This window comes from Oncorhynchus mykiss, chromosome 8 (assembly GCF_057628025.1).
Source record: "Oncorhynchus mykiss isolate SJ-2025 chromosome 8, ASM5762802v1, whole genome shotgun sequence".
Taxonomy (NCBI): Eukaryota; Metazoa; Chordata; class Actinopteri; order Salmoniformes; family Salmonidae; genus Oncorhynchus; species Oncorhynchus mykiss.
In genome coordinates this window covers 31,459,354-31,478,559 of record NC_143029.1, presented here as the reverse complement: position 1 = coordinate 31,478,559, position 19,206 = coordinate 31,459,354, and the positions used below count along the sequence as shown (strand labels likewise).

The 19,206-nt window shown below is 43.4% G+C and overlaps 1 protein-coding gene across 1 annotated transcript in view; it reads left to right on the top strand.

Annotated features, from left to right (window-relative positions):
• The window catches only part of LOC110529773 (sodium/potassium/calcium exchanger 4), a 75,916-nt gene extending 57,258 nt beyond the window's left edge, over nt 1-18,658 (top strand). Inside the window, exons 5-17 of the mRNA XM_021612293.3 lie at nt 318-402; nt 1,836-1,939; nt 3,528-3,602; nt 3,861-3,886; nt 4,075-4,128; nt 4,825-4,922; nt 7,821-7,990; nt 8,280-8,424; nt 11,476-11,642; nt 12,047-12,161; nt 12,363-12,475; nt 14,615-14,680; nt 17,457-18,658. Of these exons, the coding sequence (XP_021467968.1) occupies nt 318-402; nt 1,836-1,939; nt 3,528-3,602; nt 3,861-3,886; nt 4,075-4,128; nt 4,825-4,922; nt 7,821-7,990; nt 8,280-8,424; nt 11,476-11,642; nt 12,047-12,161; nt 12,363-12,475; nt 14,615-14,680; nt 17,457-17,606 (1,368 nt within the window). The 3' untranslated portion in view covers nt 17,607-18,658. The remainder of the gene's footprint in view (nt 1-317; nt 403-1,835; nt 1,940-3,527; nt 3,603-3,860; nt 3,887-4,074; nt 4,129-4,824; nt 4,923-7,820; nt 7,991-8,279; nt 8,425-11,475; nt 11,643-12,046; nt 12,162-12,362; nt 12,476-14,614; nt 14,681-17,456) is intronic.
• The last annotated feature ends 548 nt before the right edge of the window (nt 18,659-19,206 follow it).

Below are 19,206 nucleotides of genomic sequence, written 5' to 3'. Positions count from 1 at the left end.
TAATCTGGTGAAACTGGTCTGAGATATTAGCATGGGCCCACCGTGGCTCTAGCATTATGTCCTTACCACGGGTGAGTTTTCAGCCAACTTAGTAGCTAGGACGGCACTTTGCTTCTCTCGAGCAATGCTTTTGATAATCAATATTTTCTGCGTGAACTGAATCAAATCTTTCTAACAAAGAACTTTGTTATTCTATGAGTGGTCTTGGTTGTCAAGATGATGACTAAAGGGCCACATTTAACCTACAAAGCCTTTGGGAAGCTCAGCCTAACTAACCAGTCCTGTCTCCTCTCTCGTTCTCTCTTTCGGTCTGTTAGAAACTAGACTTAAGTGAGGATGTTGCCGGAGCCACTTTTATGGCAGCTGGGAGTTCTGCTCCCGAGCTGTTTGCCTCCGTCATTGGTAAGATATGACACACACACACACACCCACACACCAATACACACCGGCACACTCACACGCTCCTTTACACAACACAGAAAACTTGGAAACCCAGAATTAAAATCCTGTCGATTCTGATTTGTATTTGTCACATGCTCCGAATACGAGTGTAGACTTTACCGTGAAATGTTTGCTTACCAGTCCTTGCCAAAGATGCAGAGTTTCACAAATGAAATAGTAACACAAGGAATACAATAAAATACACAAGAATAGAACTATATATTACAGGGAGGACCAGTACAAATGTGCAGCGGTACGAGGTATTTGAGGTAGATTTGTACATGACGGCAGGGTAAAGTGACTAGGCATCAGGATAGATCATTATAAGAGTGAAATAAAGAACAGAGTAGCAGCAGCAAACAATGAGTGTAAGAATTGTATGTATTTGTGTTTGTGTTGCTGATGTGCCTGTGCGCGTATGTAGTGTGTGTCGGTTTTGTTTTGTGTGGGAGTGTAATTACATCAGATGCTTGATTAGGTTCTGGGGGAGATGTATGATAAAAGACACTAACCAGACTAACGACGTCTCCACCTCCCTAAATGGATATTCAGCCAAAGCATGTCCCATCCACGCCCGACATTTGAAAGACGTGAACACCTGCGAATGTGTGATTTGTCCAAATGACCAGTGACAAAAACATTTGTCTTTAGTCTTCACATCCCACAGTCTGCTGACCGACGCTACGATAGCATTCAATCCTAGATGTTTTTATTTAGTCACATGCACAGATGTAGTTGCAGTATACAGTGAAATTCTTAAGCTCCGAGCTCCAACAGTGCAGGTGTAGGAAGTCCGGGGGGGGGGGGCAGCAGTCGGAGCAGGTAGCTGACTATGGTGGCTATTCAGCAGCCTGATGGTCTGAGGGTAGAAGCTATTGGCCAGTCTGATAGTTTTAGCCATGATGCTCCTGTACTGCCCACGTTTGAGTGATGGAAGCGGGAGAACAGGCCTTGGCTTGGGTGGCTTAGGTCCCTCATGATCTTCTTGGACTTCCTGCGACACCTGGTGTTGTAGGTGTCCTGGAGGGCAGGCAGTGTGCACACAATGGTACCCATAGGCACCCTATTTCTGTCCACTAGAGATTAACCAACACACCAATGTTAAAATTCAACAAAAAGTCAGACAAACCTACACACCAGGGATGGGGTCAATTTAAAATTAAAGGCAGTCAATTCAGGAAGATATTCCAAATTCCAAAATGCAAAAACATATGAAATAAATAGCTACTCTTCAGTTTATTGAGAAGTCATTGAAAATAGCAGCAGTTTTTTAGTTATTTTGAATTGGTATTTAAGTTTACTTCCTGAATTGACACACACACACACACACACACACACTCTCCCAGATAGTTGTTGTCGAGGCTCATTGTGGTTGGCTAACTCCCCCTGTACAGGTGTCTTCATCACCCACGGTGACGTGGGGGTGGGGACAATCGTCGGCTCAGCGGTCTTCAATATCCTGTGCATCATCGGCGTATGCGGAATATTCGCCGGACAGGTGTGTGTGTTTCTGTGCACATGCACATGCACATACACGTGGCTGTTTCTGTGGGTGTGTGTCTGTGTGTGTGTGTGTGTGCGTGCATGTGGGTCTCGTTTAGTGCAGCATATGCATTTAGATCACTTATGGGCTGAGAAGTAAATTGAAAGATTGAGTTCTCCTATGGGGAACCATGTCTACATGTCTGATAGTTAGCAATTGCTCCCAGCTGTCGTTAGTCTCTGGAAAACATATTTCTGGTCCTGTATTCACGAAGACTAGGAGTGCTGCTCTAGGATCATTTTAGACTTTTAGATCATAATGAATAAGATTCCATGGAAAGGGGGGACCTGATCCTAGATCAGCATTTCTAATCTGATACGTTTTATACACTATATATACAAAAGTATGTGGACACACCTTCAAATTAGTGGATTTGGCTATTTCCGCCACACCATTGCTGACAGTTGTATAAAAGCACACAGACATGCAATCTTCATAGACAAACAATGGCAGTAAACTGGCCTTACTGAAGAGTTCAGTAACTTTCAACGTGGCACCGTCATAGGATGCCAACATTCCAACAAGTCAGTTTGTCAAATTTCAGCCCTGCTAGAGCTGCCCTGGGTAACTAAGTGCTGTATTTGTGAAGTTGAAACGTCTAGGAGCAATAACGGCTCAGCAGTGAAGTGGTAGGCCACACAAGCTCACAGAACGGGACCGCCGAGTGTTGAATCGCGTAGTGCGTCTGTTCTTGGTTGCAACACTCACTACCGTGTTCCAAACTGCCACTGGAAGCAACGTCAGCACAATAACTGTTTGTCAGGAGCTTCATGAAATGGGTTTCTATGGCCGAGCAGCTGCATACAAGCCTAAGATCACCATGCGCAATGCCAAGCGTCGGCTGGAGTGGTGTAAAGCTCGCCGCTATTGGACTCTGGAGCAGTCGAAATGCGTTCTCTGGAGTGCTGAATCACGCTTCACCATCTGGCAGTCTGACGGACAAATCTTGGTTTGGAAGATGCCAGGAGAACACTACCTGCCTGAATGCATAGTGCCAACTGTAAAGTTTGGTAGAGGAGGAATAATGGTCTGGGGCTGTTTTTCATTGTTCAAGCTAGGCCCCTTAGTTCCATTGAAGGGAAATCTTAACACTACAGCATACAATGACATTCTAGACGATTCTGTGCTTCCAACTTTGTGGCAACAGTTTGGGGAAGGCTCTTTCCTGTTTCAGCATGACAATGCCCCCGTGCACAAAGCAAGGTCCATACAGAAGGTTTATCGAGATTGGTGTTGAAGAACTTGACTGAGCTTGCACAGAGCCCTGACCTCAACCCCATCAAACACACCTTTGGGATGAATTGGAACGTCGTCTGCGAGCCAGGCCTGATCAGCCAACATCAGTGCCCGACCTCACGAATGCTCTTGTGGCTTAAGTCCCCGCAGCAATGTTCCAACATCTAGTGGTAAGCCTTCCCAGAAGAGTGGAGGCTGTTATTGCAGCTAAGGGGGATCAACTTTTGTCCACATACTTTTGGTCATGTAGTGTATCTGCAGGGATGTGATCTCTTTCCTGACTGACTGTTTCTCTCTCTCTTTCTAGGTTGTAGTGTTGGGTTGGTGGTCTGTTTTCCGAGATTCATTCTACTACGTCTTGTCGATCCTCGCTCTTATTGCGGTAAGTCTGAAAGTAAAATGCACATTACATGTACTGTATGCGACCATAAACAATAGATTTATTTAAGTATTTTATTAGGATCTCCGTTAGTTTTTCTGAAAGCAGCAGCTACTCTTCCTGGAGTCCACACAAAACATAAAACATGACATAATACAGAACATTAGTAGACTAGAACAGCTCAAGGACAGAAGTACATGTTGAATAATTCCTAACTGCCATTATATTCATTTCTGCCTGTGCTCTTTTTTTTCCCCCCAGTTCATCTACGATGGGAAGGTAGTGTGGTAAGCCAGCCCCACCTCTTTTCGATTGGTCCTTAAATAATACCTTGATGTGATGGAATTTGCATTAGTTGCTTATCTGAACTGTGGGGCTCCTTATTGGGTGATGTGATAGGATTTAATTGGGCTTCATTGGGTAACTGAGATACGATGTGATTTCAGTGGTTGTCTCTCCGTTGTGTCCGTCTCAGGTGGGAGAGCCTGGTGTTGGTGGTCATGTACTGCGGATACATCCTCATCATGAAGTAAGTGATGCACTACTGAGTCAGGGACTTTACAAAACTCAAGGCGTCACGCCCAATGACATTGATGTGGTGGGGGAGACCGATTGACATCATTAAGGTATCTTCTATATTTCCAAGAAATATACATAGACTCCATGCAATGATATTGAATTTGAGTGCCCCCTGAGTTTCTGTGGGGTTCAAGATTTTCACCTGTCTGTATCTGTCTGGCTGTGTGTCTGCCCTGGTTCGTCCAGGTCACTCCCCTTGTGCTCCGATCGCCCTTCTATGACCCGTTATGATGCCACTCAGAGAATAGCCTACTACGCGCTGACCATTTCAGATACCATCCTACCTTGCCCATACGGTTCGCTGTATAACCTATGTGCGCATACATACAGTATGATGTAAAATACACAGCGTGGTTTCACATTTACCAGAAGTTGCAGGACTGAGTCTGCCACAGTTATCGTACACGTGAACAATTGCGAACGTTTTGCTGCAGTTCACTGTATACACGGGGACAGTTTCCCGGACCCAGATTTAACCTCGTGGTTGAATACAAAGATATTTGAATTGAGATGAAGTATGTTTATTAATCGGTGTTCAGGAAACTGTTCCTTAGAGTTTACAGACCACTGCATAGTGTTCAGTTATTGTTTATTGGGTGTTGATGAAAAACATTAACCGGTGTCCCCCTCTCCGCTCTTCTCCCAGGTTTAACCAGAGCTTGCAGAAGTTATTCGCGAGCAAAGACGACAAGGACAAGAATCAGGCCAATGGTAACGCAGCGGCCAGCAGCGAGATGCAGGATGGTAATGCTAGTTATGATGACAGTGTGTGGGATGCCGACCCCGTCATTGCCTATACGTATATAGCACGGCAGTAGGTAAGGCTAACCAGGCAGGCTGTAGTACACACCAAGGCTTATCTCGAGACATGGGCTTATTCTCTGTCTCTTCACTTGTCTTCTTTTAACCCCAAAAGTTGAAGAAGACTAAAATTAACTATTGGTCGTTTCTGATCAAATAGGGTTGAGGGAATGGCGGGCATTCTAGTTCAAATGTCATTAACTGACTTATCTTTGCATTTGTCCCATTATGGCATCTGAGAGCACGGGCAGCACCATTGAATCAATCTCCATTTTGAAGTAGTCAAATTTCTTCTGCTACTCCTTCCAACAAACAAACTGAAAGGGTGAATACTGCCACCTGGAGTATGTTGTTTGAACAGGTATAAAGCCAAGGTTGGCAATTTACTGCCACCTGCAGTTATGAAATGTAGACCCTCTTTGACGGTCTTTGAGCATGCTTTCTCACGCGGAAAAGTATTCTCAAGCTAAAGAGGGAACGCCCACTTATACAGACAGAAACCGCGGCCATTTATTCAATGGCGGTCTTTATGCAACATCCTCATTAACCACCATCTTTGAGTTGACTACTTCAACATGGTATAAGTCCTCCATGCGGTTGCCCGTGCTTAAACAGGTTTTTGGACACTATATGTCTGGAGCTAAGTCAATAAATTGGGCAGGAATATGAACTTGTGGGTCCATGGGAGTTGGGTAGGACTTCCTAGGTCAGTGTGGTGGAGGTGTTGCAGTTCTACAATCTCCATTGTACTGTGCCGATTGACAATGGGTAATAGGTAACCTTCAGCTCAACCACAGCACTTGGCTCTCTAGCTACAGGAGGATGGGCTCATTGTAATGGCTGGAATGGAAATGTGGAACGTATCGGACATATGGAAACCACGTTTGACTCGGTTCCATTTATTCCATTCCAGCCATTGCAGTGAGCCTGTCCTCCTATGGCCCCTCCCGCCAGCCGCCTCTGATATCTTCCTCTCTCTCTCTTCCTGGCCGCCTTATCTTTGGTATTAATGTCAGCAACTAAACACATGAAAATAACAGTCAGACATAGACAAACAAACAGTTCAAAGGTCAGATCAGTAACTTGTATAGATGCGGCCATATCTTCCACTTTCTTTCCACTAATGTCAAAGCGCCTGTCTGTTTAGTCTTACCAAACCCACTGTTGCTTAATGTGTGTTGTGTTTCTGCACGCGAGATTGCAGTGTTTCTCTGCTTACCTCTTGAGGTATCAACCCACTGTCTTGTGGTAAATGAATATCAAAATATAGGGAATGTTTGTCAGCTTTGTTTTCTTAGTATGCATGTCAATTTATATATCATTTATAAACGTAAGAGTTGATTATAGAACACTTATCAGACTCTGAATTCGGGCCATTTTACCAGAAATAGGTGTCAAACACAAGAGGAAACTTCTCACGGCAAGGTGTTTTTACACCTGAAATGGATTTTTGGTGTTTGATGTTTTTTTGCTAGCATGTTTGTGTGTGAGTCAGGGTTTCTGTTAGCTGGTAATAGCCGGCATTTGGCTAATAAAAATGAATTAATTGAAAAGCTGATGAAGATAATTGCTGCTGGCCAATTATCCGGGAGAAGAAGATAAAATCACATTGTGAAATAATGCTTTATAGCCTCTTCATTGATGGAAATACCAGTCGATGTAAATACATGACTGGTCATGCTTATCGGTCTATAGGTATATTTGCATAATTCTGTGGAAATAAATTAGTCCGTGTCCAGTACTTTCGTTATGCATCTTATTAATCACACCCGAACAGCATACAGACACAGAACCTTTGAGCTGAAAATCTGTCAGACAATGTGAGAGCTGCTGCTACAGTATCTCAAACAGAAAATGAATAGCCAACCGCAGGCAGGCTTCAACACCACTTAGCAATGAGCTGGAGGCAGCATGTGCATTTTGAAAACATATACCTAATTGTTTGAAACCCGACCGTTTTACGACATATTATGAGGCATGTCTTACCTTCAAAACAGCCTAGACGAAATCAGACCATGTCCGTGGAGGCAATTATTTTCTATAGGCTTTCATTGTCCAGTAGCCAAAGGCACAATCCTAGTCTTTTTAACAACCCGTCCTAGTTGTTTCCTCAGATCTCCCCTCTTTCTACATTTCTAACGGTGTTTTCATCTCTGTCACATGAAAGCGCTGGCTTTGTGCGGTGCACTTTGACAACGGGGTTTTCCCGTTAATTGCATGATGGAACAAACATTCACACGTAGCCTACGGCCTTGTGAGCATTGCCGCCCTGATAACGTGAAGAAATAATAGGTGGTCAACATATTTAAGCTAAACGTTCTGATCTGTTGCATCAGACTCATTGCTTTTGAACTTCAAAGTTAATTCTGGAGCTTTGGCTCCTGGTTGTATGAATTTGGTACCTATCGTCCCACAACTGTCCCAGAGTCTGTTTGGAATGGGCTATTTCTTTCTCGACAAGCTGACAAATAGAATAGGTCAACTTTCCTACTATGGGGGATAGTATATTGACATAGGGTAGTGATTTTACTCCTCTTGTTGGCTGAGGAAACCAAATGTGGACAGTTATTCTTCAAAGTGCACATCAGAATTCAGTAAGAAGGACATCGTTGCATCCTCGGTTTGCATGTTCTGTTCATATGAATTACCATAATCTAAATGCGATTTCTGTCATTCTGAGCACCGCGGTGAACGCCCTAATCCTGTTATGCACCCAATGCATATGGGTCCGGTACATTTCTCAAATGTCCAGCGCCACACTTTCCTAACAGAAACCCTGGTATGTGTGTGTGTGTGTGTGTGTGTCAGTTTTGAATGTCTAACATGTCTGTCCGCCTCCAGTCAAGCCCAGTAAGGCTTACAGTCGTGGGTCTGTGGTCATGGTCGATGAGATGATGCATGCCAACCCTCCCAAGATGCGCTTCCCTGAGGCCGGCCTCCGCATCATGATCACCAGCCATTTTGGACCCAAGACCCGGCTGCGCATGGCCAGTCGCCTCATCATCACTGAGGTATGGATAGAGAGTGATGCAACTGCAGGAAGATGGTTTGTTTCAATGTTAGAGAAGGCAATGATCTCATTTGTATAGATTTGATAGTGCTGTCACTGCTGTACTGTTGACTACCTGGGTCGTGTTCATTAGGCATCAAACGAGAAAAAAACTGGAAAAAAACACTGAATCAGGGGGTAATATCTGGACTTGGTCCAATACCAAACACTCCCTTTCATTTTTCATTGAACAACATTTTCCGACGTGTGCCTAAATGAACAACTCCCTGTTTTGCCTCTTCCTGTGACAGCGTCAGAAGCTGGTCCAGGGTGCCAACGGAGTGGAGACCCAGGTGCTGGAGGGGAAGGTGGATGTTGAGAACGGCAACGTGCCCGAGGACAAGCCTGCAGAGGAGGAGGCCGAAAATGAGACAATCTCCCCCTTTCATATCCCTGGTGTGTGTGTGTGTGTGTGTGTGTGTGTGTGTGTGTGTGTGTGTGTGTGTGTGTGTGTGTGTGTGTGTGTGTGTGTGTGTGTGTGTGTGTGTGTGTGTGTGTGTGTGTGTGTGTGTATACAGACAGAGCTGGACATTATTGTGGATATGGCTCATAAGATTTAAACATGTGCTTGCACTTCAGTAGACGCGGTGCCCTTACCCAAATTAGCCAGTGACTATCATGACTAATTCTAATGATCTTTGACAGAGTTATGTACATGACAGACACTGCTCCAATGTGTGTATGAAACCTCCAAGTGCTTTATGATTTGAAGTAGCTGATGAGTTAAATGGGTTGTGTTAGTGCTGGGCTAGACCAGATACCTGCACCTTAACCCTACACCTTCGAGACTGCTGCCCTATGTTCAGTCATTGAACACTGGTCACTTAAATACTGTTTTACCCACTTCATATGTACAGTGCATTCGGAAAGTATTCAAGCCCCTTGACTTTTCACACATTTTGTTAGGTTACAGCTTTATTATAAATGTATCAAATTGTTTGTTTCCCTTATCAATCTACACACAATACCCCATAATGACAAGCAAAAACAGTTTTTTGTATTATGTGTATATATATATAAAAACACTGAAATATCACATTTACATAAGTATTCAGACCCTTTACTCAGTACTTTGTTGAAGCACCTTTGGCAGCGATTACAGCCTCGAGTCTTCTTAGGTATGACGCTACAAGCTTGGCACACCTGTATTTGGGGAGTTTCTCCCATTCTTCTCTGCAGATCCTCTCAAGCTCTGTCAGGTTGGATGGGGTCTCTCCAGAGATGTTCGATCGGGTTCAAGTCCGGGCTCTGTCTGGGCCACTCAAGGACCTTCAGAGACTTGTCTTGAAGCCACTCCTACAATGTCTTGGCTGTGTGCTTAGGGTTGTTGTCCTGTTGGAAGGGGAACCTTGTGGGAGCTAAACTCATGACTATGATAACATTTCCATTATTAGCAGCATCTAGACTGTCCACTGTAAAGTGCTGAGACAGAATGGCTACATAAGGAATAGAACATATAGGACCAGGGCCCCGCTACCATTATAACCTATACAGCTGTCAGATGTGGGCGTTAACAAGCAAGAACTGGGACTGAAAGACAATGGTGACGAAAGGTCACGGGGAGTTATTTTCATATAGAGGGAGGGGACACTATACGTTATGCAAAGACAGAATACTATAAAGGCAGTGCTCTGTGATAACAGATTGTACCCATTTCATGTACCCATTTCATTTCATTGCTCGGCTCTGTTACTTTGTAATAAAGTCTAACTGAATCTACAGGTTCCGGCATCTGTGCAAATATTTGACTCAAGATTTTTAATAACAACCTTCGCCCAAGTCTGAGGTCCTGAGTGCTCTGGAGCAGGTTTTCTTCAAGGATCTCTCTGTACTTTGCTCCGTTCATCTTTCCCTCGATCCTGACTAGTCTCCCTGTCGCTGAGAAACATCCCCACATCATGATAATGCTGCCACCACCATGCTTCACCGTAGGGATGTTGCCAGGTTTCCTCTAGATGTGAAGCTTGTCATTCAGGCCAAAGAGTTCCATCTTGGTTTCATCAGACCAGAGAATCTTGTTTCTCACGAGTCCTTCAGATGCCTTTTGGCAAACTCCAAGCGGGCTGTCGTGTGCCTTTTACTGAGGAGTGGCTTCTGTCTGGCCACTCTACCATAAAGGCCTGACTGATCTGGAAGGTTCTCCCATCTCCACAGAGGAACTCTGGAGTTCTGTGAGAGTGACCATCGGGTTATTGGTCACCTCTCTGACCAAGGCCCTTCTCCCCCGATTGCTCAATTTGGCTGGGCGGCCAGCTCTAGGAATAGTCATGGTGGTTCCAAACTTATTTAATTTAGGAATGATGGAGGCTACTTTGTTCTTGGGGACCTTCAATGCTGCAGAAATGTTTTGGTACCCTTCCCCAGATCTGTGCCTCGACATAATCCTGTCTCTGAGCTCTAGGGACAATTCCTTTGACCTCATTTGCTATAACACACACCGCCAACTATGGGACCTTATATAAAGAGGTGTGTGCCTTTCCAAATCATGTCCAATCACTTGAATTTACCACAGGTGCACTCCAATCATGTTGTAGAAACATCTCAAGGATGATCAATGGAAACAGGATGCACCTGAGCTCAATTTCGAGTATCAGGGTCTGAATACTTATGTAAATAAAGTATTTCAGTAAAAAATATACTGTTTTCACTTTGTCATTGTGGGGTATATTGATGAGGGAAAAAATAATTTAGTAAATTTCATAATAAGGCTGTAAAGCATGGGTGGGCAACTACAGTCCTTGAGAGGCTGATTGGTGTCACACTTGTTCTCCATCCCTAGCAAACACAGCTGATTAATCAAATTGTATTCTAAACTGAAGATCATGATTAGGTGATTATTGGAGTCAGGTGTGTTGGCTGGGGCAAAACTGTGACATCAGGCCCTCGAGGACTGGAATTGCCCACCCCTGCGTATTGTAACAAAATGTGGAGAAAGTCAAGCGGTCTGAATACTTTCCGAATGCACTGTATGTACTGTATTCTAGTCATTGCTCATCCTATATAACTACTGCTGTACACCTTTTCTATTCGTATACTGTCCATAATGCCTTTACACAACATCAAATGCATATGTATATTTATATTCTGGACTCTGACATTGCTCATTCTAATATTTCTTAATTCCTTTTCATTTTTTGGGATTTGCGTGTATTGTTAGGTATTACTGCACTGTTGGAGCTAGGAACACAAGCATTTTGCTATACCCGCAATAACATCTGCAAAATATGTGTGCGTGACCAGTAAAATTAGATTTGACCTAGTTTTTCCAGGACCAGAACGCTGTTCTAGAATGAGTTGTACGTTCTCCTAGGGAGTTGTTCCTTGCCACTGTGCTTCTGCTTGCTCTTTGAAATTCTGGGCTTTGTTACAGTAAAGCACTTTGACTTGATATTAATAGGGCCTTATAAATACATGTGGTTGATTTTACCTGCCCCTTCAATCCTACAGCGGGCATCAGCAGCAAGTGTAAGTGGCTGATCGCGTGGCCCCTGCTGCTCCTCCTGTTCTTCACCATCCCCAACTGTGCCAAGCCTCGATGGGAGAAGTTCTTTATGCTCTCCTTCATCCTCTCCACTGTCTGGATCGCCGTCTTCTCTTACTTCATGGTCTGGATGGTGAGTGTCAGGGTACAGTAGTGGACGTGTTTAATTATTCTTAACCAGAAGTCCCCGCTAGAATAGTAAACAAACAAAAATTTGACCAACTGGGGACATTTTGTTAGTCCCCATGAGGTCAAATGCTATTTATAGGGGGTTTAGTGTTAAGGTTAGAATTACGTTAAGGGTTAGGATTAGGAGCTAGGGTTAGGGTTAAGGCTTTTGGGTTAAGGTTAGGATTAAGGTTAGGGTGAGAGTACAGGTTAGGTTTATGGAAAATAGGATTTTGAATGTCCCCACAAGGTTAGCTTAACAAGACTGTGTGTGGTGTGGTGTGGTGTGTGTGTGGAGGAGGGGTGTGTGTGGGAGTTGTGTCTGGCTGTTTTAGTCACTGATCAGTTGTAATGTGGGTGTGGTCACAGGTCACCATCATCGGCTACACCCTTGGCATCCCAGACGTCATTATGGGCATAACTTTCCTGGCAGCGGGCACCAGTGTACCAGACTGCATCGCCAGTCTCATCGTTGCTCGGCAAGGTACGACTCTACTTTCTGTCATTTCCCTTTAACGGTTTGTGAGGATGGAAATCAAGGGCATCTACTCATTGAAAAAACAAAAGGTATCTTTGAACTGTACCATCTTTGGCAATAATCTTGTCTTAAGGCTTTTCAAAGTTAATTCTGGGCTTTGCTTTTAAGTACAATGCTTGTATTTGAATGACAACTATTTCTGTTTAGGAATGGGTGACATGGCAGTGTCCAACACCATCGGCAGTAATGTGTTTGATATCCTGGTTGGGCTGGGGTTGCCCTGGGCGCTACAGACCATGGCGGTCAACTATGGCTCTGAGGTAAGAGCAGCTATAGGGAACGGAGTAGGGTTCAGTTGCCCCTTGTCGCTGATCTTGGATCAGTATAGCATTTCCCCCTCAAATGTTTAAGGTTAGAATAGGGGGATGGGAAGCTGATCCTAGATTTGTACCTTCACCCTGGAGCATAGGGAACAGCTTTCCTTGTAGGGAGCATTGACAGATTACTGCTTTGCTTGACGTACAACTTTGTAACTCAATGTGCACGGTAAATACGTGTAGTTTAGTAGTCATCTTCCAGGAAGCGTATACACTGAAATGAGGTCAAGTGATGTTGACTCTGAGCACTTGAGTTGGAAGTGTTCATCAGCCATGTTTTGGAGAGGGAATAACACATTTTTTAAGGACTACTACAACAAGTGTTTCAGTACTGCGTGATTGAGTCCTTGACCCTACTGTTTCTCCAGCTCTCTCCTCCTCTCCCACACTTCAACTAGGGGTGCATCTCAATAGTATAAAGCATACTCCTGGCCAGAGAGGAAGCCACTTAAGACTATTGAGACGCACCCCGTGAGTTAACTATGACCACAGCCATGTATTTAGATAGTTGTTCCAACTTTTATCATTTTGAATATTGCTTTAATCTATACAGTTGAATTCAGAAGTTTATATACACTTAGGTTGGAGTCATTAAAACTAGTTTTTCACTCCACAAATTTCTTGTTAACAAACTATAGTTTTGGCAAGTCGGTTAGGACATCTACTTTGTGCATGACACAAGTAATTTTTCCAACAATTGTTTCACTTATAATTCACTGTATCACAATTCCAGTGGGTCAGAAGTTGACATACACTAAGTTGACTGTGCCTTTAAACAGCTTGGAAAATTCCAGAAAATTATGTAATGGCTTTAGAAGCTTCTGTTGGGCTAATTGACATCATTTGAGTCAATTGGAGGCGTACCTGTGGATGTATTTCAAGGCCTCCCTTCAAACTCAGTGCCTCTTTGCTTGACATTTTGGGAAAATCAATAGAAATCAGCCAAGACCTCAGGAAAAATATTGTAGACCTTCACAAGTCTGGTTCATCCTTGTGAGCAATTTCCAAACGCCTGAAGGTACCACGCTCATCTGTCAAACAATAGTACGCAAGTATAAACACCATGGGACCACGCAGCCGTCATACCGCTCAGGAAGGAGACGCGTTCTGTCTCCTAGAGATTAATGTACTTTGGTACGAAAAGTGCTAATCAATCCCAGAACAACAGCAAAGGACCCTGTGAAGATGCTGTAGGAAACAAGTACCTATATCCATAGTAAAATGAGTACTACCGACATAACCTGAAAGACCGCTCAGCAAGGAAGAAGCCACTGCTCCAAAACCTCCATAAAAAAGCCAGACTACGGTTTGCAACTGCACATGGGGACAAAGATCGTACTTTTTGGAGAAATGTCCTCTGGTCTGATGAAACAAAAATACAACTGTTTGGCCATAATGACCATCATTATGTTTGGAGGAGAAAGGGGTCGCTTGCAAGCCGAAGAACACCATCCCACCATGAAGCACGGGAGTGGCAGCATCATGTTGTGGGGGTGCTTTGCTGCAGGAGGGACTGGTGCACTTCCCAAAATAGATGGCATCATGAGGTAGGAAAATTATGTGGATATATTGAAGCAAAATCTCAAGACATCAGTCAGGAAGTTAAAGCTTGGTCGCAAATGGGTCTTCCAACTGGACAATGACCCCAAGCATAGTTCCAAAGTTATGGTAAAATGGCTTAAGGACAACAAAGGCAAGGTATTGGAATGGCCATCACAAAGCCCTGACCTCGAAATGTTTGAGTTAAACAATTAATGAAACAATTTAAAGGCAATGCTACCAATTACTAAATGAGTGTATGTAAACTTCTGACCCACTGGGAATGTGATGAAAGAAATAAAAGCTGAAATAAATCATTCTCTCTACTATTATTCTGACATTTCACATTCTTAAAATAAAGTGGTGATCCTAACTAACCCAAGACAGGGAATTTTTACTATGATTAAATGTCAGGAATTGTGAAAAACTGAGTTTAAATGTAATTGGCTCAGGTGTATGTAAACGTCCGACTTCAACTGTACATTAAGTTAATTATATTTTTAAATATTCCCCATGTAATGTTAACTATGACTTCCCCTCTAGGTCATTATCAACAGTCGAGGACTTCTCTACTCTGTGGTGCTGCTGCTGGGTTCTGTGGCTTTAACGGTGAGAAGATGCTGTCCTCTGTAGCTCAGTTGTTAGAGCATGATGTTTGTAACGCCAGGATAGTGGATTCGACTCCCAGGACTACCCATAAGTAAAACTGTTATGCACGCGTGGCTAAGTTGCTTTGGATAAAAGCATCTGCTTAATGGCATATATTATACATGTATTACATTATACTACTGACCAGAGTCTTACTTTGTATAGAGACCACAGTATCTATGTTTCTGCCACTGAACAGTCAGTGTATTCGGCTATGGAACCAATGTTTTTTCAAAGGGAGTCATCAGTTGACTGATGATAGACGACGGAGAAGATTGTCCAACAAAAAAACACTCAGGCCGTCATTGTAAATAGGAATTTGTTCTGACTTGCCTAGTTTAAATAAATAAATAATATATATATATTTTTAATGTACATATGCAACTTTGAGTTGACGGACAAAAACGGACAATTGATGAACGCATATACAATTGAATCCGTGTTCTTGCCCCTCTGTGTGGCCTTAGATATGTATTGGAATGGTTCTGTTTTGTGGATATGGATAATGCTACTGTTTTGTCTCAAACTCTTCCGTGTGTGTGTTCGATTTAAAGAGGCACTATACAGAAATCGCTAATTTCCTGGTTGCTGGAAGTATCTGCACCTTTCTGATTTTCTCACTGAATGTTATCAGATCTTCAACCAAAATCTAATATTAGATAAAGGGAACCTGAGTTTACAAATAACTACACAAATTGATACATATTTGATATATTTAATTAACAAAGTTATGCAACACCCCATGTCCCTGTGTGAAAAAGTCATTTGCCCATAACACTCACTAACTGGTTGTGCCACCTTTAGCTGCAATGACTCCAACCAAACACTTCCTGTAGTCAGTCTCAGTCTCTCACATCACTGTGGAGGAATTTTGTCCCATTCCTGCATGTAGAACTGCTTTAACTCAGCAACATTTGTGGGTTTTCAAGCATGAACTGCTCATTTCAAGTCCTGCCACAACATCTCAATTGGGATTAGCTCTGGGCCATTCCAAAACTTAAAATGTGTTGCTTTTTACTCATTTTCATGTAGACTGTGATGGTTTGGGGATGCTTTGCTGCCTCAGGACCTGGACGACTTGCCTGATTGAAGGAACCATGAATTCTGCTCTGTAGCAGAGAATTATACAGGAGAATGTCAGGCCATCCTTCGTTGAGCTGAAGCTGATGACTGAACACAATGATCCGAAACACACAAGTCTACATGAAAATGGCTAAAAAGCAAGTTTTGGAATTGTCTAGTCAAAGTCCAGACCTAATCCCAATTGAGATCCATTACGAAAATAGAGTGCAGTCAAAGTGCAGTATAACTGCAGTATGCTGCAAATACTGCATCCAAAGTTGTTTTACTGCAGTAATTTTGCATTGTAACTGCAGTTATAGTTTATAACTGCTGTTCAACTACAATATAACTGCAGTTATTCTGCAATTACTGCACTTTTTTACAGCATTTTCAAAACGGCAATCTTTTTTTTGTAAGGGATGCTGTGGCAGGACTTGAAATGAGCAGTTCACGCTTGAAAACCCACAAATGTTGCTGAGTTAAAGCAGTTCTACATGCACGAATGGGACAAAATTCCTCCACAGTGATGTGAGAGACTGATCAACAACTACAGGAAGTGTTTGTTTGCAGTCATTGCAGCTAAAGGTGGCACAACCAGTTAGTGAGTGTTATGGGGCAATGACTTTTTCACGGGGACTTTCGGTGCTGCATAACTTTGTTTATTAAATCATTATGTCATTGTTGTGTTACTTGTTCACTCAGGTTCCCTTTATCTATATATTAGGTTTTGGTTGAAGATCTGATAACATTCGGTATTAAAAATATGCAAAAGTAGAGAAAATGAGAAAGGGGGTAAATACTTTTTCACGGCACTCTACAGTATGTGACAAAACAAGCCAGTATCATGTAGATAATCATTGTACCGTCTAAACCGCTGTGAAATTTTTCCACAGCCACAAATATTGTATTTTCGGCTGTTTTCAAGCTGGTGAACAAAAGCAAAAGACACAAAAATGAAACTGAAGAACAGGACGCATAGAAAAATAGAACAAATCTCCCGGTTGTTAAGACCTCCTTTCAATGTTAATGGCAGATCTGTAACACCGTTGGTCGGTCGCCCAAAACGTTACATATTGCAGCTTGAAGTGCTAAATTGGTGTTATTGAAAAAGGTGTCTAATAAGCTCAATGACACGAATGGAAATCATCATCATTCGATGAATTACATTAACAGGTGTCTTAATTTAATTAGCTAATAGTTTCCCATTTGTTTTATGATCATATGCTGAAATAAGGTCTAACAATTTAGAACATTTTATAAATGTAAATATTTCTGTCCCATTCTAAACCGTGTGTATGCGGGCTTGCCTTCTTGCACATGCGTGTGTGTGTGTGTGGCAGAGACAGATGAACAAAAGTGTTGCCAGTCATTTCTTGATGAACCATCAGCCACTATTCAGGTGTACATACAGAGGTCTGATGTACCTCTGACTATGGTTGCGTTCCCCTGCTCGGACGTTGCATGCATCAACCAATGTTTGCGTGCCATGTCATCAACAGTCGAGCCACCAGTTTGCTATAAAATATGATGTGGTTAGCTGATACGTAATATCAACCATTGTAAGATAAGACATTGTAAGGCATCAAGGCATTGTAAGATCTGGCATGCGTCAGCTACGCCTGGGCATAGGAACACACCCTAAGTATGGTGTGCTGTGTGTGTTCTACCTCTGCAGGTGGGGGGGATCCACGTGAACCACTGGAAGCTGGATCTGAAGCTGGGTATCTACACGCTGGTCCTCTACGCTGTCTTCCTGTGTTTCTCCATCATGATCGAGTACAACGTGTTCACCTTCGTCAACCTGCCGATGTGCATGGAGGAGTAGCTAGACCCTGCCCACCCACGCTGACCTCTGAACCAGGATGCTCCATCCCCTCAATCCCAGAGAGCAACCAATCACAATCAACCTTCTTCGCCGTCATCCACTACATTACTAACCCTTGTAACTGAATCTCCTGTCTGTCTGACTCCATCTTTCATTGTCATAACAGACCTGTTGACCTCTTGATCTGCTCATTGTCTTTAAATCTGTCTCTCCCTGTGCTTGGACTCGCTTTCCCATGAGGCTTTGTTCTGAGGAGTGGATGGACGCCTCTCCATGCCTCAAACGTCCTCCTCTCTCTCATCCAACAGACAGGACCCAGTGTCAGACTACTCTATTTTCCATTTAACCCCTCCAACTATCTCTAGTCTTACTGTGCTTTCATTAGCATTCCATCAAAGGCTTTAGAATTAAGGGGATCCTACAATACCTACAGTCTCCCTCTCACAACAACCCACACATACCTCAGGTTAGGGTTAGTCGTAAACCTCAACATTGACACTCGACCATTTCTCCCACTCTCCCCCATCAAAACCTCTTCTCTTAACCTCCCCACACCACAGATCTACCCAAAGACCCTAGGAAGAAAACACAACCTCACCCTCTCGCCCTCAATCTCTACCTCTCCCCCAAATCCCGCTTGTGCCCCCACCCTTTGGAGGAGGAACTTTTTTTCTACTTCTACTCGTTCTGGCCTGGACCCCTCTGGCATGGTCCAGGCTGTGATAGTTTCCTGTTTCCACATCACTACGTCCCACCCCACTGCACCAGACACTCATCTTCACTTCTCCCCATCACCTCTTAAGAAGGACATTTTGTCAGGAATCTTTATGTAAAATGAGTCTGCGGTCAACTCAAAGCTGAGACTGAAAGAAGAGCGCATATGATGTATATTTGCAGCACTGCACAGTGTTAAACTTGTAAACATGTATTATTTTTTTCTTTTCTTTTTGTACCGTGTGGGTTTTTGTTTTTCAAACGGGAGTTTAAAAAGGACTCTGAAATATGTAGAGGAGCGCTTGTTGCAATCATAAAGGACGTTGCCTGTTTCACAGTAAGGAATTGCGCACAGAGAAAATGCTTTTCTTGCTTTTTGCTGTAAGGAGATTTGGCCCTCCTCGAAGGCAGGGCGGCTCGCTGATGGAGGCGACTCTATAACCCGTTGTGCTGAAAGTTCAGCTGTTGTTTTTTTCCCCTCGATCCGAGACTGATATCTCTCACACGCACCCTCCAACTGCAAAACACTAAAGAGAGAAACGACTCACTCCGGATCTTGGGGAGATGCGACCGATACGTCACTGAATGGAGGGGGGGGTACGGTGTCATCTTTGGAATGGTGTCCATATTAGGACATCTTCGCACAGCAGCATGGAGAAATGTGTATTGTATCACAGATGATCGGAATCGGTCTGTTCTTCTCATCTTCTGTCATTGACCCCCCTTTGACCACTAGGGGGCAATGCTGCCCCCTCACTCTGATCTGTCTGTGCATGGCAGGGGTCTTAAGCAACCACAGCTGTTTGGTTATCAGGGAATATTTGGAGCCTCTGAAGTTCCAGTAGGTGGCGCCATTGGTGGTGTTCGCTCAATGTTAATTACATGT